General features: G+C 54.0%; 1 protein-coding gene across 1 annotated transcript in view; it reads right to left on the bottom strand.

Annotated features, from left to right (window-relative positions):
• LOC119955392 (FERM domain-containing protein 4A-like) overlaps positions 1–23,760 on the bottom strand; it is a 36,072-nt gene that overhangs the window by 3,001 nt on the left and 9,311 nt on the right. Inside the window, exons 2-6 of the mRNA XM_038781455.1 lie at positions 20,175–20,334; positions 18,598–18,684; positions 12,577–12,710; positions 7,267–7,386; positions 2,807–2,996 (exon numbers count right to left, since the gene is read on the bottom strand). Of these exons, the coding sequence (XP_038637383.1) occupies positions 2,807–2,996; positions 7,267–7,386; positions 12,577–12,710; positions 18,598–18,652 (499 nt within the window). The 5' untranslated portion in view covers positions 18,653–18,684; positions 20,175–20,334. The remainder of the gene's footprint in view (positions 1–2,806; positions 2,997–7,266; positions 7,387–12,576; positions 12,711–18,597; positions 18,685–20,174; positions 20,335–23,760) is intronic.

The following is a 23,760-nucleotide window of genomic DNA, read 5'->3' as shown; positions in this document are numbered from 1 at the left end:
ACCCTGTGTTACTGACTGTATCTGTACTGATGTTAATCCAGCTCCCTCACACTGTCACTCATAGAACATAGAACATAGAGCAGTACAGCACAGAACAGGCCCTTCGGCCCTCGATGTTGTGCCGAGCAATGATCACCCTACTCAAACCCACGTATCCACCCTATACCCGTAACCCAACAACCCCCCCCTTAACCTTACTTTTTAGGACACTACGGGCAATTTAGCATGGCCAATCCACCTAACCCGCACATCTTTGGACTGTGGGAGGAAACCGGAGCACCCGGAGGCCCAGGTTCGATTTCCGGCTGGGTCACTGTCTGTGCGGAATCTGCACGTCCTCCCCGTGTGTGCGTGGGTTTCAGTAACCCCTGTCCCCCAGTACCCTGTGTTACTGACTGTATCTGTACTGATGTTAATCCAGCTCCCTCGCACTGTCACTCAGTAACCCCTCTCCCCCAGCACCCTGTGTTACTGACTGTATCTGTACTGATGTTAATCCAGCCCCCTCACACTGTCACTCAGTAACCCACACTCCCCCAGCACCCTGTGTCACTGACTGTATCTCTACTGATGTTCATCCAGCTCCCTCACACTGTCACTCAGTAATCCCTCTCCCCCAGCACCCTGTGTTACTGACTGTATCTGTACTGATGTTAATCCAGCTCCCTCACACTGTCACTCAGTAACCCCTCTCCCCCAGCACCCTGTGTTACTGACTGTATCTGTACTGATGTTAATCCAGCTCCCTCACACTGTCACTCAGTAACCCCTCTCCCTCAGCACCCTGTGTTACTGACTGTATCTGTACTGATGTTAATCCAGCTCCCTCACACTGTCACTCAGTAACCCCTCTCCCCCAGCACCCTGTGTTACTGACTGTATCTGTACTGATGTTAATCCAGCTCCCTCACACTGTCACTCAGTAACCCCTCTCCCCCAGCACCCTGTGTTACTGACTGTATCTCTACTGATGTTAATCCAGCTCCCTCACACTGTCACTCAGTAACCCCTCTCCCCCCAGCACCCTGTGTTACTGACTGTATCTGTACTGATGTTAATCCAGCTTCCTCACACTGTCACTCAGTAACCCCTCTCCCTCAGCACCCTGTGTTACTGACTGTATCTGTACTGATGTTAATCCAGCTCCCTCACACTGTCACTGAGTAACCCCTCTCCCCCAGCACCCTGTGTTACTGACTGTATCTGTACTGATGTTAATCCAGCTCCCTCACACTGTCACTGAGTAACCCCTCTCCCCCAGCACCCTGTGTTACTGACTGTATCTGTACTGATGTTAATCCGGCTCCCTCGCACTGTCACTCAGTAACCCCTCTCCCCCAGCACCCTGTGTTACTGACTGTATCTGTACTGATGTTAATCCAGCTCCCTCACACTGTCACTCAGTCACCCCTCTCCCCCAGCACCCTGTGTTACTGACTGTATCTGTACTGATGTTAATCCAGCTCCCTCGCACTGTCACTCATAGAACATAGAACATAGAGCAGTACAGCACAGAACAGGCCCTTCGGCCCTCGATGTTGTGCCGAGCAATGATCACCCTACTCAAACCCACGTATCCACCCTATACCCGTAACCCAACAACCCCCCCCTTAACCTTACTTTTTAGGACACTACGGGCAATTTAGCATGGCCAATCCACCTAACCCGCACATCTTTGGACTGTGGGAGGAAACCGGAGCACCCGGAGGCCCAGGGTCCCAGGTTCGATTTCCGGCTGGGTCACTGTCTGTGCGGAATCTGCACGTCCTCCCCGTGTGTGCGTGGGTTTCAGTAACCCCTGTCCCCCAGTACCCTGTGTTACTGACTGTATCTGTACTGATGTTAATCCAGCTCCCTCGCACTGTCACTCAGTAACCCCTCTCCCCCAGCACCCTGTGTTACTGACTGTATCTGTACTGATGTTAATCCAGCTCCCTCACACTGTCACTCAGTAACCCACACTCCCCCAGCACCCTGTGTCACTGACTGTATCTCTACTGATGTTCATCCAGCTCCCTCACACTGTCACTCAGTAATCCCTCTCCCCCAGCACCCTGTGTTACTGACTGTATCTGTACTGATGTTAATCCAGCTCCCTCACACTGTCACTCAGTAACCCCTCTCCCCCAGCACCCTGTGTTACTGACTGTATCTGTACTGATGTTAATCCAGCTCCCTCACACTGTCACTCAGTAACCCACACTCCCCCAGCACCCTGTGTCACTGACTGTATCTCTACTGATGTTCATCCAGCTCCCTCACACTGTCACTCAGTAATCCCTCTCCCCCAGCACCCTGTGTTACTGTATGTATCTGTACTGATGTTAATCCAGCTCCCTCACACTGTCACTCAGTAACCCCTCTCCCCCAGCACCCTGTGTTACTGACTGTATCTGTACTGATGTTAATCCAGCTCCCTCACACTGTCACTCAGTAACCCCTCTCCCCCAGCACCCTGTGTTACTGACTGTACCTCTACTGATGTTAAACCAGCTCCCTCACACTGTCACTCAGTAACCCCTCTCCCCCAGCACCTTGTGTTACTGACTGTATCTGTACTGATGTTAATCCAGCTCCCTCACACTGTCACTCAGTAACCCCTCTCCCCCAGCACCCTGTGTTACTGACTGTATCTGTACTGATGTTAATCCAGCTCCCTCACACTGTCACTCAGTAACCCCTCTCCCCCCAGCACCCTGTGTTACTGACTGTATCTGTACTGATGTTAATCCAGCTCCCTCACACTGTCACTAAACTATTCCTCTCCCATATGCTGTTTGTGCCGTTAGCCGTACACGTTTGATACCTTGGGGGAAGTGGGAAGTTCTCTGGATTTCCGTCGGTCTGTGCTCCGGTAATTTCCGCTGTTGATGATTGTGCTTCCGCCGCACTCGCTGCTCTCCTGCCAATGCTGTCCTGACAGCCAGCGCCGGACTGGCATTGGCAATTCGTCCCTGTAGCTGAAACCGGTGCTCGAGATCCCAGAGCCCCACATCCTGAGGGAGTTAAAGACACGGAAAATGAATACAGTCATCAGGCGGCGAATCATTCAAATTCCATCTCCATCCCAGGCTGTCGGGATTCAGGGAACGTTCCCCCTCCCCACATCTCCATCCCAGGCTGTCGGGATTCAGGAACCCTTCCCCCTCCCCACATCTCCATCCCAGGCTGTCGGGATTCAGGGAACGTTCCCCCTCCCCACATCTCCATCCCAGGCTGTCGGGATTCAGGAACCCTTCCCCCTCCCCACATCCCCAGCCCAGGGAATGCTGATTGTACATTTCTATCCTGGTTGCTCAGCTATGATATTTGCACAGGGGCAGCATCACAGCAGATATCCAACACACTAAGCACCTGGGGGAAACAGAACCTCCTTCTGCTGGAGGATTTTTACAGGCTCAACACATCCCGCTTCCTTTCCCGGGACAGACACTGTCAGGCATGCAGAGACAGCAGGAAGTACCCATGCAAAATCTAGTGGAGCCACACCACACGGGATCACATCACAGATGGGTATCTGTGATTCTAGATAGAAACCTCAAATAATTCCCAATACAAATTACAGTCTGCAACTCGCTCCTGGCTATCAATTAGTCTTTATTCAATCCGCACAAAATCCCTCGATTAGATTCCAGTCTGTAAATCACTCCCAGGTTTCTGCTATTCTCCACATAGACCAGCCCGATCCCCTCGATTAGATTCCAGTCTGTAAATCACTCCCGGATTTCTGCTATTCTATACATAGACCAGCCCGATCCCCTCGATTAGATTCCAGTATGTAAATCACTCCCAGGTTTCTGCTATTCTATACATAGACCAGCCCGATCCCCTCGATTAGATTCTAGTCTGTAACTTACTCCTGGGTATCTGTTATTATATGTGTAAACTACCCCAAACCCCTCAATTAGATTCCAATCGGTAACTCACTCCCGATATCTGTTATTCTATATATAAACCCCCCCAAACCCCTCGATTAGATTCCAGTCTGTAACTCACTCCCGGGTATCTGTTATTCTATATATAAACCACCCCAAACCCCTCGATTAGATTCCAGTCATAACTCACTCCCGGGTATCTGTTATTCTATATATAAACGACTCCAAACCCCTCGTTTAGATTCCAGTCGTAACTCACTCCAGGGTATCTGTTTTTCTATATATACCACACCAAATCTCTCGGTTAGAGTTCAGTTTGTAACTTACGCCCGGATATCTGTTATTCTACATATTAGCCAACCAGAACCCCTCGATTAGATTTCAGTCTGTAGCTCACTCCCAGGTATCTGTTATTCTATATATAAACCACCCTGAACCCCTCGATTAGATTTCAGTCTGTAACTCACTCCCGGATATCTGTTATTCTATATATAAACCACCCTGAACCCCTCGATTAGATTCCAGTCTGTAACTCACTCCCGAGTATCTGTTATTCTATATATAAACCGCCCTGAACCCCTCGATTAGATTTCAGTCTGTAACTCACTCCCGGGTATCTGTTATTCTATATATAAACCAGCCCAGACCCCTCGATTAGATTTCAGTCTGTAACTCACTCCCGGGATCTGTTATTCTATATATAAACTACCCCTAACCCCTCGATTAGATTCCAGTCTGTAACTCACTCCCGGGTATGTTATTCTATATATAAACCACCCCAAACCCTTCAAATAGATTCCAGTCTGTAACTCACTCCCGGGTATCTGTTATTCTATATATAAACTACCCCTAACCCCTCGATTAGATTCCAGTCTGTAAATCACTCCCGGGTATCTGCACATCTTTGGACTGTGGGAGGAAACCGGAGCACCCGGAGGAAACCCACGCACAGACGGGGAGGATGTGCAGACTCCGCACAGACAGTGACCCAAGCCGGAATCGAACCTGGGACCCTGGAGCTGTGAAGCGATTGTGCTATCCACAATGCTACCGTGCTGCCATATATATATGTATATATATATATATTCTATATATAAACCACCAAGAACCCCTCTATTAGATTCCAATCTGTAACTCACTCCCGGATATCTTTTACTGTGTATATATAAACCATCCAGAACCTCTCGATTAAATTTCAGTCTGTAACTTACTCCCAGGATCTGCTATTCACCCAGAACCCGTTCCAATCTGTAACTCACTCCCGGCTATCTGTTATTCTTTATACAAACCACCAAGAACCTTTCGATTAGAATTCAATCTGTAAAGTACTCCCGGATATCCGATATTCTATATATGAACCATCCAGAAACTCTCGATTAGATTTCAGTCTGTAACTTACACCTGGGTATCTATTATTCGATATATAAACCACCCAGAACCCCTCAATTAGATTCCAGTGTGTAACTCACTCCCAGATATCCGATATTCTATATATAAACCATTCCGAACCCTATGATTAGATTCCAGTCTGTACCTCACTCCCGGGTATCTGTTATTCTATATATAAACCATCCCGAACCCCTTGATTAGATTCCAGTCTGTAACTCACTCCCGGGTATCTGTTATTCTATATTTAAACCCCCCTGAACCCCTCGATTAGATCCCAGTCTGTAACTCACTCCCGGGTATCTGTTATTCTATATATAAACCCCCCGAACCCTTCGATTAGATTCCAGTCTGTAACTCACTCCCACGTATCTGTTATTCTATATATAAACCCCCCAAACCCTTCGATTAGATTCCAGTCTGTAACTCACTCCCACGTATCTGTTATTCTATATTTAATCCATCCCGAACCCTAAGATTAGGTTCCAGTCTTTAACTCACTCCCGGTTATTGGATATCTGTTATTCTATATATAAACCCCCCAGAAACCCTCGATTGGATTTCAGTCTGTAACTTACTCCTGGGTATCTGTTATTCTATATATAAACCACCCCAAACCCTTCAAATAGTTTCCAGTCCTTAACTCATACTGGATATTTGTTATTCTTTTTTTAAAAATTTAGAGTACCCGATTAATTTTTTTTTCCAATTAAGGGGCAATTTAGCGTGGCCAATCCACCTCGCCAGCACATCTTTAGGTTGTGGGGGCGAAGTCCACGCAAATACGGAGAGAATATTCAAACTCCACATGGACAGTGACCGAGAGGCGGGATCAAACCTGGGTCCTCAGCGCCGTGAGGCAGCAGGTCTAGCCCACATATCTGTTATTCTATACTTAAACCACCCAGAACCGCTCGATTAGATTCCAGTCTGTAACTCACTCCCGGGTATCTGTTATTCCATATATTAACCACCCCGAACCCCTCGATTAGATTCCAGTCTGTAACTCACTCTCGGTTGTAGGTTACTCTCTATATAAATGACTCCAAACCTCTCGATTAGATTCCAGTCTGTAACTCACTCCCGGGCATCTGTTATTCTATATATAAACCACCCCGAACCCCTCGATTAGATTTCAGTCTGTAACTCACTCCCGGGTATCTGTTATTCTTTATATAAACCCTTCCAAATCCCACGATTAGATTCCAATCTGTACTCATTCCTGGGTATCTGTTATTCGATATATAAACCACCCCAAATCTGTCGCTTAGATTCCAATCGGTAACTCACTCCCGGGTATCTGTTATTCTATATTTAAACCAGCCTGAACCCCTTGATTAGACTCCAGTCTGTAACTCACTCCCGGGTATCTGTTAATCTATATATTAACCACCCTGAACCCCTCGATTAGATTCCAATCGGTAACTCACTCCCGGGTATCTGTTATTCTATATATAAACCAGCCTGAACCCCTCGATTAGATTCCAATCGGTAACTCACTCCAGGGTATCTGTTATTCTATATATTAACCACCCTGAACCCCTCAATTAGATTCCAATCGGTAACTCACTCCCGGGTATCTGTTATTCTATATATAAACCACCCCAAACCCCTCGATTAGATTCCAGTCTGTAACTCACTCCTGGGTATCTGTTATTCTATATATTAACCACCCTGAACCCCTCGATTAGATTCCAATCGGTAACTCACTCCCGATATCTGTTATTCTATATATAAACCACCCCGAACCCCTCAATTAGATTCCAGTCTGTAACTCACTCCCGGGTATCTGTTATTCTATATATTAACCACCCTGAACCCCTCGATTAGATTCCAGTCTGTAACTCACTCCCGGGTATCTGTTATTCTATATATTAACCACCCTGATCCCCTCGATTAGATTCCAATCGGTAACTCACTCCCGATATCTGTTATTCTATATATAAACCCTCCCGAATCCCTCGATTAAATTCCAGTAACTCGCACTCGGGCATCATTTGTTTACCTCTCCAGGTTTCGTACTGTGATTTGATAATTTGCGACTGGTCCTCACGCGTCGATCGACTGCGGGGGGCATCTCACCTGGCAGCAGAGGGTAGTCAATGGGGAGCCTGCCCGTCAATTTCTGGTGTAAAATAAAGACAGATGAATCTTCATTTTTATTGTCATTGTGATAGCGAAATAAAGGCATGGATTCATTTCAAATTGAGTGATGAGTGTCTTGGCCTCTTCTGTCATTGGTCGAAGATCAGTCCGGGAAGGGCTGCAAATCGCAGTCTCCAGTGTTACACTCCCTTCTTTGTGATGTTCTCAGTCACGCCTCAGACAGACCATATTTCTTACACAAACCATACCATCACAGACTGGAGAATAAACTCAAGAACAGTAATCCAGGACTGATGCCCATCCCAAAGCCAGGACTGAGGGAGCCCCGCACTGTCTGTGGGTCAGTGCTGAGGGAGCCCCGCACTGTCTGTGGGTCAATGCTGAGGGAGAGCCGCACTGTCTGTGGGTCAGTGCTGAGGGAGCCCCGCACTGTCTGTGGGTCAGTGCTGAGGGAGCCCCGCACTGTCTGTGGGTCAATGCTGAGGGAGCCCCGCACTGTCTGTGGGTCAATGCTGAGGGAGCGCCGCACTGTCGGAGGGTCAGTGCTGGGGGAACACCGCACTGTCGGAGGGTCTGTGCTGAGGGAGCCCCGCACTGTCGGTGGGTCAGTGCTGGGGGAACACCGCACTGTCGGTGGGTCAGTGCTGAGGGAGCCCCGCACTGTCGGTGGGTCAGTGCTGAGGGAACACCGCACTGTCGGTGGGTCAGTGCTGAGGTAGCGCCGCACTGTCTGTGGGTCAGTGTTGAGGGAGACCCGCACTGTCTGTGGATCAATGCTGAGGGAGGGCCACACTGTCTGTGGGTCAGTGCTGAGGGAGCCCCGCACTGTCTGTGGGTCAGTGCTGAGGGAACACCGCACTGTCGGTGGGTCAGTGCTGAGGTAGCGCCGCACTGTCTGTGGGTCAGTGTTGAGGGAGACCCGCACTGTCTGTGGGTCAGTGCTGAGGGAGCCCCCGCACTGTCTGTGGGTCAGTGCTGAGGGAGAGCCGCACTGTCTGTGGGTCAGTGCTGAGGGAGCCCCGCAAAGCCTGTGGGTCAATGCTGAGGGAGTCCCGCACTGTCTGTGGATCAGTGCTGAGGGAGTCCCGCACTGTCTGTGGGTCAGTGCTCAGGGAGCCCTGCACTGTCTGTGGGTCAGTGCTGAGGGAGCCCCGCACTGTCTGTGAGTCAGTGCTGAGGGAGCGCCGCACTGTCTGTGGGTCAATGCTGAGGGAGCCCCGCACTGTCTGTGGGTCAGTGCTGAGGGAGCACCGCACTGTCTGTGGGTCAGTGCTGAGGTAGCGCCGCACTGTCTGTGGGTCAATGCTGAGGGAGCTGCACTGTCTGTGGGTCAGTGCTGAGGGAGCTGCACTGTCTGTGGGTCAGTGCTGAGGGGGTGCCGCACTGTCTGTGGGTCAGTGCTGAGGGAGCGCCGCACTGTCAGAGGGTCAGTGCTGAGGCTGCGCCGCACTGTCGGGGGGTCAGTGCTGAGGGAGCGCCGCACTGTCTGTGGGTCAATGCTGAGGGAGCGTCGCACTGTCTGTGGGTCAGTGCTGAGGGAGCGCCGCACTGTCGGAGGGTCAGTGCTGAGGGAGCCCCTCACTGTCTGTGGGTCAGTGCTGAGGGAGCCCCGCACTGTCTGTGGGTCAGTGCTGAGGGATCCCCGCACTGTCTGTGGGTCAGTGCTGAGGGATCCCCGCACTGTCTGTGGGTCAGTGCTGAGGGATCCCCGCACTGTCTGTGGGTCAGTGCTGAGGGAGCCCCGCACTGTCTGTGGGTCAGTGCTGAGGGATCCCCGCACTGTCTGTGGGTCAGTGCTGAGGGAGCCCCGCACTGTCTGTGGGTCAGTGCTGAGGGAGCCCCGCACTGTCTGTGGGTCAGTGCTGATGGAGCCCCGCACTGTCTGTGGGTCAGTGGGAGGGAGCCCCGCACTGTCTGTGGGTCAGTGCTGAGGGAGCGCCGCACTGTCTGTGGGTCAATGCTGAGGGAGCCCCGCACTGTCTGTGGGTCAGTGGGAGGGAGAGCCACACTGTCTGTGGGTCAGTGCTGAGGGAGCCCCGCACTGTCTGTGGGTCAGTGCTGAGGGAGCACCGCACTGTCTGTGGGTCAGTGCTGAGGGAGCACCACACAGCCTGTGGGTCAGTGCTGAGGGAGCGCCGCACAAGCACAAGATGGCGAGCGCGAGCCATGAGCGCGAGGCAGTGTTCGCGAGGTGGTTAGCGCGAGGCGGTTAGCGCTCGAGACAGAGAGCACAAGACAGTGAAGCGAGAGACAGAGACAGAGTGTGAGGCCCGGATTCTCCGACCCCGCAAAGGGTCGGAGAGTTCCCGGGATTCTCCGTCCCTGGCAAGAATTGCGCCACGCCGCCCCGACGCCTGTTTCCCAATTCTCACGCGACGATTCTCCGGGCCCCGTTGGGCTGAGTGGCTGATGTGTTCGGCTGAGACCCTCCGGCATGGGTTACTCAGGTCCCACACGGCGGGACCTGGTGCAGGGGGTTACCGAGATAGGGAGGGTTGTAGGGGCTGGAGGAGGTTACAGAGATAGGGAGGGTTGTAAGGACTGGAGGAGGTTACAGAGATAGGGAGGGTTGTAGGGGCTGGAGGAGGTTACAGAGATAGGGAGGGTTGTAAGGACTGGAGGAGGTTACAGAGATAGGGAAGGGAGGGGACTGGAGGAGGTTACAGAGATGGGGAAGGGAGGGGACTGGAGGAGGTTACAGATAGGGAGGGTTGTAGGGGCTGGAGGAGCTTACAGCGATAGGGAGGGTTGTAGGGACTGGAGGAGGGTACAGAGATAGGGAGGATTGTAGGGGCTGGAGGAGGTTACAGAGATAGGGAGGGTTGTAGGAGCTGGAGGAGGTTACAGAGATAGGGAGTGTTGTAGGGGCTGGAGGAGGTTACAGAGATAGGGAGGGTTGTAGGGGCTGGAGGAGGTTACAGAGATAGGGAGGGTTGTAGGGGCTGGAGGAGGTTACAGAGATAGGGAGGGTTGTAGGGTCTGGAGGAGGTTACAGAGATAGGGAGGGTTGTAGGAGCTGGAGGAGGTTACAGAGATAGGGAGGGTTGTAGGGGCTGGAGGAGGTTACAGAGATAGGGAGGGTTGTAGGAGCTGGAGGAGGTTACAGAGATAGGGAGGGTTGTAGGGGCTGGGGGAGGTTACAGAGATAGGGAGGGTTGTAGGAGCTGGAGGAGGTTACAGAGATAGGGAGGGTTGTAGGGGCTGGAGGAGATTACAGAGATAGGGAGGATTGTAGGGGCTGGAGGAGGTTACAGAGATAGGGAGTGTTGTAGGGGCTGGAGGAGGTTACAGAGATAGGGAGGGTTGTAGGGGCTGGAGGAGGTTACAGAGATAGGGAGGGGTGTAGGAGCTGGAGGAGGTTACAGAGATAGGGAGGGTTGTAGGAGCTGGAGGAGGTTACAGAGATAGGGAGGGTTGTAAGGACTGGAGGAGGTTACCGAGATAGGGAGGGTTGTAGGGGCTGGAGGAGGTTACAGAGATAGGGAGGGTTGTAAGGACTGGAGGAGGTTACAGAGATAGGGAGGGTTGTAGGGGCTGGAGGAGGTTACAGAGATAGGGAGGGGATTGGAGGAGGTTACAGATAGGGAGGGTTGGAGGGGCTGGAGGAGCTTACAGCGATAGGGAGGGTTGTAGGGACTGGAGGAGGGTACAGAGATAGGGAGGATTGTAGGGGCTGGAGGAGGTTACAGAGATAGGGAGGGTTGTAGGAGCTGGAGGAGGTTACAGAGATAGGGAGTGTTGTAGGGGCTGGAGGAGGTTACAGAGATAGGGAGGGTTGTAGGGGCTGGAGGAGGTTACAGAGATAGGGAGGGTTGTAGGGGCTGGAGGTGGTTACAGAGATAGGGAGGGTTGTAGGGTCTGGAGGAGGTTACAGAGATAGGGAGGGTTGTAGGAGCTGGAGGAGGTTACAGAGATAGGGAGGGTTGTAGGGACTGGAGGAGGTTACAGAGATAGGGAGGGTTGTAGGAGCTGGAGGAGGTTACAGAGATAGGGAGGGTTGTAGGGGCTGGAGGAGGTTACAGAGATAGGGAGGGTTGTAGAGGCTGGAGGAGGTTACAGAGATAGGGAGGGTTGTAGGGACTGGAGGAGGTTACAGAGATAGGGAGGGTTGTCGGAGCTGGAGGAGGTTACAGAGATAGGGAGGGTTGTAGGAGCTGGAGGAGGTTACAGAGATAGGGAGGGTTGTAGGGACTGGAGGAGGTTACAGAGATGGGGGGGTTGTAGGAGCTGGAGGAGGTTACAGAGATAGGGAGGGTTGTAGGGGCTGGGGGAGGTTACAGAGATAGGGAGGGTTGTAGGAGCTGGAGGAGGTTACAGAGATAGGGAGGGTTGTAGGGGCTGCAGGAGATTACAGAGATAGGGAGGGTTGTAAGAGCTGGAGGAGGTTACAGAGATAGGGAGAGTTGTAAGGGCTGGAGGAGGTTACAGAGATAGGGAGGGTTGTAGGGGCTGGAGGAGGTTACAGAGATAGGGAGGGTTGTAGGGGCTGGAGGAGGTTACAGAGATAGGGAGGGTTGTAGGGGCTGGAGGAGGTTTCAGAGATAGGGAGGGTTGTAGGGGCTGTAGGGCATGGTTCTGACCATCAGCAATGGGTCAGATATAACAGCACAGTTATTTAAACTGTGGTTAAGCCTGCAACATTTCGCCGGGACAGCGATGGAGTCAGTTTCTTGGCAATGGAGTTTGGTGCAGTTTCCAAAAACGATAGCATCAATTTTCCCAGGACATTTCTGAGCTGGGACTGGAGGTGTGATAATTTCGAGACCATAGTGGGGTTGGGAGATGTGCTGGTGTGGTACAGCCAGGCTGCTGTCAGTGTTCCCGGGAAAACGAACCCTGAGATTTCAGAGGATGTTTCCGAGGAGCAGCATGTCGATGAGGAACGGACATTCTCCCCGTGTTAGCGTGGGTTTCACCCCCACAACCCAAAGATGTGCAAGGTAGGCGGATTGAACACGTTAAATTGCCCTTTATTGGAAAATAATGAATTGGGAACACTAAATTTATCAGAAAAGGTAGATGAGGAATGGGAAGGATTGGGAGAATCCAGAAGTGGTTGTGAGGAAGCAGGAAGAGGAGCCACTGCAGGTGGATGTGGTAATGAGTGGCGAGGTCAGCAGGCTGCCAGGTGAGGACTGGGCGATGGAGGCCTGGTCTGGGAAAGGGGAAGATGACCGTGCTGTGCAGACAGTGGGAATTCCAGACTTACAGCTTCCTGCAGGCACAGCTCCTTCAACTCCGCAATCTTCCTCCTTAACCTTTCCTCCAGTTTCCCTTGTCGATCTCGCAGCTCCTTCATCCTCTCCACCTTTATCTTCATGGCCTTTGTGTAACGCTGGGACCCTGCACCATCAGGGAACAAGGTCAGAGGCACTCAGCAAAACCCCAATCGAGGTGCAGTCTGCCCAGCCCACTCCAGTATCGTTCAGCTCAGCCCAGTCCAGCCCATCTCAATCTAGTCTGGATGAGTGCAGCATTTCAATGTAGCTCAGCCCAGTCATGGAATTGACAGAAGGAGGCCATTCAGCCCATTGAATCTGCACTGGCCCTTGGAAAGAGCGCCCTACTTAAGCCCAGGCCTCCACCCTATCCAAGTTGTTTTGTTATGCTCTTGACGTAGCATAAGCTGCTTCCTTGATGTGCACTCTGACAAAGGAAGGTTCAGACTTGGAGATAGCTTTAACACATTTGTTAAACTGTTAACAATTCTTCTACTTGGATTCGACTCTCCTGTTAATCCTGCTATAGCTACTCAGACTGACGAACCAGTCTGCTACAATCCACGTGGTGGGTGTGATGTGTTCAAAATCAACCCTGTCTACTCACTAAGTGTCTCCACTGGAAAGAGGAAGATCATGTGTGCTGTGTCCTTTTATATGGGTTGGTGTATTGCCCCCCTGTGGTAGTGTCACCTCTGTGTGTATCGTGAATGCCCATTGGTCGTGTCCTATCTTACTGGCCTATTGGTTGAATGTCTGTGTGTCATGTCTCTGGTGCTCCCTCTAGTGTCTATCTATGTGTATTTATATTAACCCCTTGTGTATTTACAGTGATGCATATCACCACACAGTAACCCCACCTAACCTTTTGGAAACGAAGGTGCAACTTACCGTGGCCAATCCACGCAACCTGCCCATGGACTGTGAGAGGAAACCGGGAGGAAACCCACGCAGACACAGGGAGAAAGTACAAAAACCACAATCACCGAGGCCAGAATTGAACCTGGGACTTTGGAGCTGTGAGGCAGCAGTGCCAACCACTGTGCCACCATGCCGCCCCTCAAACCAGCACATCTCAATCTAGCCCAATCCAGTCTGGCCCAGTCTAGTCAATTTCAATACAGCCCAATTCGGCCCAATGCACCCGAAACTATATCAATTCAGTCCAGTGTAGAACAGCCCATTTCAATCGGCCGGCTCCCAACCGGACCGCCCCGCTCCCAAACAGACCGGCCCGCTACCAATCGGACCGGCCCGCTCCCAACCGGACCGGCGCGCTCCCAACCGGCCTGCTCCCAACCGGACCGGCCCACTCCCAACCGGACCAGCCCGCTCCCAACCGGACCGGCTCCCAACCGGACCAGCCCTCTCCCAACCGGACAGGCCCGCTCCCAACCGGCCTGCTCCCAACCGGACCGGCCCACTCCCAACCGGACCGGCCCGCTCCCAACCGGACAGGCCCGCTCCCAACCGGACCAGCCCGCTCCCAACCGGACAGGCCCGCTCCCAACCGGCCTGCTCCCAACCGGACCAGCCCGCTCCCAACCGGACCAGCCCGCTCCCAACCGGACCGGCCCGCTCCCAAATAGACCAGCCCGCTCCCAACCGGACCGGCTCCTAACCAGACCGCCCGCTCCCAACCGGACCGGCCACCTCCCAACCGGCCTGCTCCCAACCGGACCAGCCCGCTCCCAACCGGACCGGCTCCCAACCGGACAGGCCCACTCCCAACCGGACCAGCCCGCTCCCAACCGGACCGGCTCCCAACCGGACAGGCCCGCTCCCAACCGGACCAGCCAGCTCCCAACCGGACAGGCCCGCTCCCAACCGGACCAACTAGCTCCCAACCGGACAGGCCCGCTCCCAACCGGCCTGCTCCCAACTGGACCGGCCCACTCCCAACCGGACCGGCCCGCTCCCAACCGGACCGGCCCGCTCCCAACCGGACCAGCCCGCTCCCAACCGGACCAGCCCGCTCCCAACCGGACAGGCCCGCTCCCAACCGGCCTGCTCCCAACCAGACAGGCCCGCTCCCAACCGGACCGGCCTGCTCCCAACCGGACCGGCCCACTCCCAACCGGACTGGCCCGCTCCCAACCGGACCGGCCCGCTCCCAACCGGACCGGCCCGCTCCCAACCGGACTGGCCCGCTCCCAACAGGACCGGCCTGCTCCCAACCGGACCAGCCCGCTCCCAACCGGACCGGCCCGCTCCCAACTGGACTGGTCGACCCCCATGTGGACCGGCCCGCTCCCAACCGGACCGGCCCGCTCCCAACACCGGCTAAGCCTGGTCCGATTCAGCCCGGCCCCATTCAGGCCGGCCCCGTTCAGCCCGGCCCCGTTCAGCTCATAAGAACATAAGAACTAGGAGCAGGAGTAGGCCATCTGGCCCCTCGAGCCTGCTCCGCCATTCAATGAGATCATGGCTGATCTTTTGTGGACTCAGCTCCACTTTCCGGCCCGAACACCATAACCCTTAATCCCTTTATTCTTCAAAAAACTATCTATCTTTACCTTAAAAACATTTAATGAAGGAGCCTCAACTGCTTCACTGGGCAAGGAATTCCATAGATTCACAACCCTTTGGGTGAAGAAGTTCCTCCTAAACTCAGTCCTAAATCTACTTCCCCTTATTTTGAGGCTATGCCCCCTAGTTCTGCTTTCACCCGCCAGTGGAAACAACCTGCCCGCATCTATCCTATCTATTCCCTTCATAATTTTAAATGTTTCTATAAGATCCCCCCTCATCCTTCTAAATTCCAACGAGTACAGTCCCAGTCTACTCAACCTCTCCTCATAATCCAACCCCTTCAGCTCTGGGATTAACCTAGTGAATCTCCTCTGCACACCCTCCAGCGCCAGTACGTCCTTTCTCAAGTAAGGAGACCAAAACTGAACACAATACTCCAGGTGTGGCCGCACTAACACCTTATACAATTGCAACATAACCTCCCTAGTCTTAAACTCCATCCCTCTAGCAATGAAGGACAAAATTCCATTTGCCTTCTTAATCACCTGTTGCACTTGTAAACCAACCTTCTGTGACTCATGCACTAGCACACCCAAGTCTCTCTGAACAGCGGCATGCTTTAATATTTTATCGTTTAAATAATAATCCCGTTTGCTGTTATTCCTACCAAAATGGATAACCTCACATTTGTCAACATTGTATTCCATCTGCCAGACCTGAGCCCATTCACTTAACCTATCCAAATCCCTCTGCAGACTTCCAGTATCCTCTGCACTTTTCGCTTTACCACTCATCTTAGTGTCATCTGCAAACTTGGACACATTGCCCTTGGTCCCCAACTCCAAATCATCAATGTAAATTGTGAACAATTGTGGGCCCAACACGGATCCCTGAGGGACACCACTAGCTACTGATTGCCAACCAGAGAAACACCCATTTATCCCAACTCTTTGCTTTCTATTAATTAACCAATCCTCTATCCATGCTACTACTTTACCCTTAATGCCATGCATCTTTATCTTATGCAGCAACCTTTTGTGTGGCACCTTGTCAAAGGCTTTCTGGAAATCCAGATATACCACATCCATCGGCTCCCCGTTATCTACTGCACTGGTAATGTCCTCAAAAAATTCCACTAAATTAGTTAGGCACGACCTGCCTTTTACGAAGCTCGGCCCCGTTCAGCCCGGCCCCGTTCAGCCCGGCCCCGTTCAGCCCGGCCCTGTTCAGGCCGGCCCCGTTCAGCCCGGCCCCGTTCAGGCCGGCCCCGTTCAGCCCGGCCCCGTTCAGCCCGGCCCCGTTCATCCCGGCCCCGTTCAGCCCGGCCACGTTCAGGCCGGCCCCGTTCAGCCCGGCCCCGTTCAGCCCGGCCACGTTCAGGCCGGCCCCGTTCAGCCCGGCCCCGTTCAGCCCGGCCCCGTTCAGCCCGGCCCCGTTCAGCCCGGCCCCGTTCAGCCCGGCCCCGTTCAGCCCGGCCCCGTTCAGCCCGGCCCCGTTCAGGCCAGTCCGATTCAGGCCAGTCCGATTCAGGCCAGTCCGATTCAGGCCAGTCCGATTCAGGCCAGTCCGATTCAGGCCAGTCCGATTCAGGCCAGTCCGATTCAGGCCAGTCCGATTCAGGCCAGTCCGATTCAGGCCAGTCCGATTCAGGCCCGTCCGATTCAGCCAGGTCCGATTCAGGCCAGTCCGATTCAGGCCAGTCCGATTCAGGCCAGTCCGATTCAGGCCAGTCCGATTCAGCCTAGACCGATTCAGGCCGGTCCGATTCAGGCTAATCCGATTCATAGCAGCCCGATTCAGGCCAATCCGATTCAGAGCAGCCCGATTCAGGCCAATCCGATTCAGCCCAGCCCGATTCAGCCCACCCCGATTCAGCCCAGCCCGATTCAGGGCAGTCCGATTCAGGCCGGCCTGATTCAGCCCGGCCCGATTCAGCCTGGCCCGATTCAGGCCGGCCCGATTCAGCCCGGCCCGATTCAGCCCAGCCGGATTCAGCCCGGCCCGATTCAGCCCGGCCCGATTCAGGCCAATCCGATTCAGCCCAGCCGGATTCAGCCCGGCCCGATTCAGCCCGGCCCGATTCAGCCCGGCCCGATTCAGCCCGGCCCGATTCAGCCCGGCCCGATTCAGCCCGGCCCGATTCAGCCCGGCCCGATTCAGCCCGGCCCGATTCAGCCCGGCCCGATTCAGCCCGGCCCAATTCAGCCCGGCCCAATTCAGACCAATCCGATTCAGGCCAATCCAATTCAGGCCAATCCGATTCAGGCCAATCCGATTCAGGCCAGTCCGATTCAGGCCAGTCCGATTCAGGCCAGTCCGATTCAGGCCAGTCCGATTCAGGCCAGTCCGATTCAGCACAGCACGATTCAGGCCAGTCCGATTCAGCGCAGCCCGATTCAGGCCAGTCCGATTCAGGCCAGTCCGATTCAGGCCAGTCCGATTCAGTGCAGCCCGATTCAGGCCAGTCCGATTCAGGCCAGTCCGATTCAGGCCAGTCCGATTCAGCGCAGCCCGATTCAGGCCAGTCCGATTCAGGCCAGTCCGATTCAGGCCAGTCCGATTCAGGCCAGTCCGATTCAGGCCAGTCCGATTCAGGCCAGTCCGATTCAGGCCAGTCCGATTCAGGCCAGTCCGATTCAGGCCAGTCCGATTCAGGCCAGACCGATTCAGCCCGGCCCGATTCAGCCCGGCCCGATTCAGCCCGGCCCGATTCAGCCCGGCCCGATTCAGCCCGGCCCGATTCAGCCCGGCCCGATTCAGCCCGGCCCGATTCAGCCCGGCCCGATTCAGCCCGGCCCAATTCAGCCCGGCCCAATTCAGACCAATCCGATTCAGGCCAATCCAATTCAGGCCAATCCAATTCAGGCCAATCCGATTCAGGCCAGTCCGATTCAGGCCAGTCCGATTCAGGCCAGTCCGATTCAGGCCAGTCCGATTCAGGCCAGTCCGATTCAGCACAGCACGATTCAGGCCAGTCCGATTCAGCGCAGCCTGATTCAGGCCAGTCCGATTCAGGCCAGTCCGATTCAGGCCAGTCCGATTCAGTGCAGCCCGATTCAGGCCAGTCCAATTCAGGCCAGTCCGATTCAGGCCAGTCCGATTCAGCGCAGCCCGATTCAGGCCAGTCCGATTCAGGCCAGTCCGATTCAGGCCAGTCCGATTCAGGCCAGTCCGATTCAGGCCAGTCCGATTCAGGCCAGTCCGATTCAGGCCAGTCCGATTCAGGCCAGTCCGATTCAGCGCAGCCCGATTCAGGCCAGTCCGATTCAGGCCAGTCCGATTCAGGCCAGACCGATTCAGGCCAGTCCGATTCAGGCCAGTCCGATTCAGGCCTCTTCAGCTGCTTACTGGCCCCTCCAACCCAGCCACTGCTGGGCCCATGCCAAAAACTGAGGTGTGAACCCCAACTGCAAAAATAAAACAAAATACCAATTTGTTGATACGAATTTGGCCAGAGCTCCTCACTGCTCTCCTAACCCCCACGCGACATTCCCCACTGTTGGCCCAACCTGTCCACATACTCCTGGTGCTTCTCTTACCTGGAGAGCCAATGTTGCCTGTTGCCATGGTAATTGGTTCACCTTTAACCTCCATGTCCCCTGTCAAAGGGCAACTGCTTCTCCTTCCTGGGGAGAGAAATTTATTGATTCAAAATCGGGTGGCACAGTAGCACAGTGGTTAGCACTGCTGCCTCACAGCGCCAGGATTCAATCCTGGCCCCGGGTCACTGTCTGTGTGGAGTTTGCGCATTCTCCCCGTGTCTGCGTGGGTCTCGCCTCCACAACCTGAAGATGTGCAGGGTAGGTCGATTGGTCAGGGTAAATTGCCCCTCAATTGGAAACATTTAAAAAACCTGTTGGACGGTCAGTGCTGAGGGAGCGCCGCACTGTCAGAGGGTCAGTGCAAAGGAAGCGCCGCACTGTCGGAGGATCAACACCGAGGGAGTGCCGCACTGTAAGATGGTCAGTGCTGAGGGAGAGCTGCACTGTCAGAGGGTCAGTGCTGAGGGAGTGCTGCACTGTCAGAGGGTCAGTGCTGAGGGAGTGCTGCACTGTCAGAGGGTCAGTGCTGAAGAAGCACCACACTGTCGGATGGTCAGTGCTGAAGAAGCGCTGCACTGTTGGAGGGTCAGTACTGAGGGAGCACCGCACTGTCGGTGGGTCAGTGCTGAGGGAGCGCCGCACTGTCGGAGGGTCAGTGCTGAGGGAGCACCGCACTATCGGAGGGTCAGTGCTGAGGGAGCACCGCACTGTCGGTGGGTCAGTGCTGAGGGAGCGCCGCACTGTCGGAGGGTCAGTGCTGAGGGAGCACCGCACTGTCGGAGGGTCAGTGCTGAGGAAGCACCGCACTGTCGGAGGGTCAGTGCTGAGGAAGCACCGCACTTTCGGAGGGTCAGTGCTGAGAGAGCGCCACACTGTTGGAGGGTCAGTACTGAGGGAGTGCCGCACTGTTAGAGGGTCAGTACTGAGGGAGCGCTGCACTGCGGGAGGGTCAGTGCTGAGGGAGCACCGCACTGTCGGAGGGTCAGTGCTGAGGAAGCACCGCACTGTCGGAGGGTCAGTACTGAGGGAGCGCTGCACTGTGGGAGGGTCAGTGCTGAGGGAGCACCGCACTGTCGGAGGGTCAGTAGTGAGAGAGCATCGCACTGTCAGAGGGTCAGTGCTGAGGAAGCGGCGCACTGTCGGAGGGTCAGTGCTGAGGAAGCGCCACACTGTTGACATTCTGAACTTTTTACACAGAGGGTAGTGGGTGCCTGGAACTCACTGCCGGAGGAGGTGGTGGAAGCAGGGAGATAGTGACATTTAAGGGGCATCTTGACAAATACATGAATAGGATGGGAATAGAGGGATACGGACCCCGGAAGTGTAGAAGATTTTAGTTTAGACGGGCAGCATGGTCGGCACAGGCTTGTAGGGCAGTAGGGTGATGTGGAGATGGCGGCGTTGTACTGTACTTTTCTTTGTTCTTTGCTTGAATAGTGTCTGATGGAGACAGCGTCAAGGGAACTTTACTCTGTATCGAACTCAGTGTTCTACCTGCCCTGGGAGTGTTTGATGGGGACAGGTGTGATGGCTTTTGAATTTAACCTGTGATTGGTAACTTCAAACCCACTCACCTGTCTTATTCCCACGTTAGCATCGAGAGAATCTAGTGAGGAGCCATCACACCTGTTACTCGTGCCGGAGGCAGGTGGGGTTTGGCTACAGCAGAGAGCAAGGCTGGTGATCGTAGCTGGAACTTTCCGGAATGCTGAATCAATGGTACAGTGTGCAGCACTGGAGATAAAGGATTACAAGCTTGTGAGGAGGATTATCAACAAGAATATTTGTTCTCGAGGTAGAGACAGATTAAATATTCACAAACATTCCATGGTTTCAATCCTACCGATCTCTCCTCCTCCACGGGGGGGTGGGTGGAAAGAGGGGGGAGATTGGAGGTGGGGGAGGGGGAGAGGTGGGCGAGATGCGGGAAGGGGGCAGATGGTGGGAGAGGAGGGGGTGGGGGGGTGAGATGGGTGTGGGGAAAGGGGGGAGAGATCTGTGCTACAAGGGGATGGGGAGGGGGATTGGAGGGAGAGGGGGGTGGAGGGAGAGGGGGTGGGGAGAGGGAGGAGGTGTGGGGGGGAGGTTGTGGGTGTCATAATATACACATCAGTATATGATGGTGCAGAGACACACACTGACTGACACACTACAAGACCAATCAACACACACAACACAGCAGCCAATCACCAGTTAGAGCACGCTCACTATAAAGCCAGAGGGCACTAGTTTTCCCGTTCATTCGGGATACAGCCTCTGAGAAGGACAGAGCTCACAGCTTGTAGCACAGATCTTCACCATGTGCTGATAGTCTAGACTGGTCAGGATAGGCATAGGTCTTCAGTTTAATCTAACATAGCGTCGACCCACAGTGCAAGTATGTTCAACAGTTCCTAGCTTAATAAAATAGTGTTGTATTATTCCAAGTGTTGGTAGCGTGTATGTGTTACTGCTGAGGTAAACGCAGTCTCCACAGATCCAGAGTACCCAACACATCATGGTATCAGTACGTGATGTTAGAATTTATTAGACCTACCTTCAAGTGATCTGCCTCCGACCAGCAATCAGCCATCCTGCAATATGGACAGCGTCCGCCCCCCACCGCCGCTCCGCATCACCGGCAACCTCAGTGCCTACTGGAAAATCTTCAAACAACGCTTCCAGCTTTACCCTGAAGCCACAGACCTGGAAGCTGCTTCAGATGGCAGGAAGATTGCTCTCTTCCTCTCCACATGCCGGGGACCACTCCGTCCACATCAACTCTCTCACTTTCGCTGATGGTGAAGACAAGTCAAAATTCAAGACGGTCCTCCTCAAATTTGACAGTCACTGTGACATCGAGGTGAATGAAAGTTTTGAGCGCTGTGTCTTCCAGCAGCGTTTGCAGGGTAAGGATGAACCTTTTCAATCCTTTCTCACCCACCTTTGCATCCTTGTGCAGTCCTGTAATTACGGGTCCACCTCCGACTCCATGATACGCGACCAGATAATTTTTGGTGTTAAGTCGGACCCCTTACGCCAGCAGCTCCTCAAGGTTAAACAGCTCACCCTTGCGATTGCCATCGAGACCTGCGTTCTGCATGAACACGCCACTAACCGATACTCGCACATTCAAGCGGCTGAAACGGCGCAGCAAGGTCCCCACGAGGCAGAACGGGTACAAGCAATCAAGCAACTCCAGGGCCTCAGCCTGGATGAGGGCGGCCATTTTGCGCGCTTTTCATGGCCTCCCGCGCATGCGCGCACTGAACGAGGGGACGGCGACGCCGAAGATCGCACTGCGCAGGCGCGCACCACGTACGACCGCACCGCGCAGGTGCGGTGGCGCAATGAGCATTCTGACATCACGCCGTGCGGCAACTGTGGCTCCGCCCAGTTAAAGCGGCAATGTCCTGCAAAATCCTGACGCTGCCTACAATGTGGCAAACTTGGCCACTATGCTGCTTTATGCAGGTCTGCTCAGCCTGCCAACTCTCGCCGCTCCAACCAGCTACGCGCCATCCAACCCACGGTCACCGAACCCGATTCTGACTCGCTGCCTGACATTGACACCGAGGACCCTAAAGCACCTTTTCGAGTCGGTATCATTACCAAACACAGGGTGCCCCCGAAGCCAAAAGTCCAGCCTCTCCCGATATTCAGCATTGATCCGGACGACAAGTGGTGTGCCACCCTCACGGTCAACCGATCCCGAATCCGATTCCGCCTGGACACCGGCGCTTCAGCCAATCTCATTGCGCGGTCTGACCTCGAAAGCCTCCGCGTCAAGCCAACCATCCTGCCATCAGCCTGCCAGCTGTTAGACTATAATGGTAATGCCATTGCTGCCAGTGGCTCGTGCCAACTTGAAATGGCGCACAGGTCACTAAAGGCTAACCTGCCATTTGAAATAGTGGGATCTTCCAAAGCCTCCCTGCTTGGTGCGCAGGCATGTAAACTCCTGAACCTTGTCCAGAGGGTTCACTCCCTGTCACCTGCTGATGCATCTGCCTCTCAGGACACTGACTTTAGGACGCAGCTGGACGCCATCATTAACCGATACCACGGTGTATTCGAGGGCATGGGCACACTCCCATCCACCTACAAGATCTTGTTGAAACCAAGTGCCACGCCTGTGGTACACGCACCTCGCAGGGTCCCAGCACCCCTCAAGGACCGCCTCAAGCAGCAGCTGCAGGACCTCCAGGACCAAGGAGTGATTTCAAATGTTACGGAACCGACTGACTGGGTCAGCTCCATGGTATGCATGAAAAAACCTTCTGGCGAATTGAGAATATGCATTGATCCCAAGGACCTCAACCACAATATTATGAGAGAGCGCTATCCCATTCCAAAGCGCGAAGAACTCACCTGTGAGATGGCTCGCGCCAAGTTCTTTACCAAGATAGACGCATCCAAGGGGTTCTGGCAGATCCAGCTTGACACATCCAGCAGGAAGCTCTGCACTTTTAATACCCCCTTTGGCAGGTATTGCTACAACAGGATGCTGTTTGGGATCATCTCTGCATCAGAAGTGTTCCATAGGATCATGGAACAGATGATGGAAGATATTGATGGGGTTTGCGTCGCTGTGGAAGACATAATTGTCTGGTCCACCACCCCACAGGAGCTCATTGATCGCCTCCAGCGCATCTTCCGACGGATACATGAGCATGGCCTCCGTCTCAACAGGGCCAAATGCTCCTTTGGTCAAACAGAAATTAAGTTCCTCGGAGACCATATCTCAGTTAGGCGTGCAGCCGGATGCTGACAAGGTAGCTGCCATTAAGGCCATGAAGACACCGGAGGACAAGAAGGCGGTACCTCCGCTTCCTGGGCATGGTCAACTTCCTAGGGAAATTCATCCCTAACCTCGCCTCTCACCCCACGGCTCTCAGGAACCTGGTCAGAAAGACGACAGAGTTCCAATGGCTCCCTGCCCACGAACACGAATGGCGGGAACTCAGGGCGAAGCTGACCTTGGCATTTTTTGACCCAGCCAAAGAGACAAAAATTTCCACGGATGCCAGTAAATCCGGAATTGGAGCAGTGCTGCTTCAGCGTGATGATGCCTCATCATGGGCCCCCGTTGCATACGCGTCGCGTGCGATGATGCCCACCGAACAGAGCTATGCGCAAATTGAAAAGGAGTGCCTGGGCCTTCTTACCGGAGTCGTTAAA

This window comes from Scyliorhinus canicula, chromosome 21 (assembly GCF_902713615.1).
Source record: "Scyliorhinus canicula chromosome 21, sScyCan1.1, whole genome shotgun sequence".
NCBI lineage: Eukaryota > Metazoa > Chordata > Chondrichthyes > Carcharhiniformes > Scyliorhinidae > Scyliorhinus > Scyliorhinus canicula.
The sequence above is the reverse complement of the archived record's forward strand: the minus strand, read 5'-3'. Positions and strand labels throughout refer to the sequence as shown.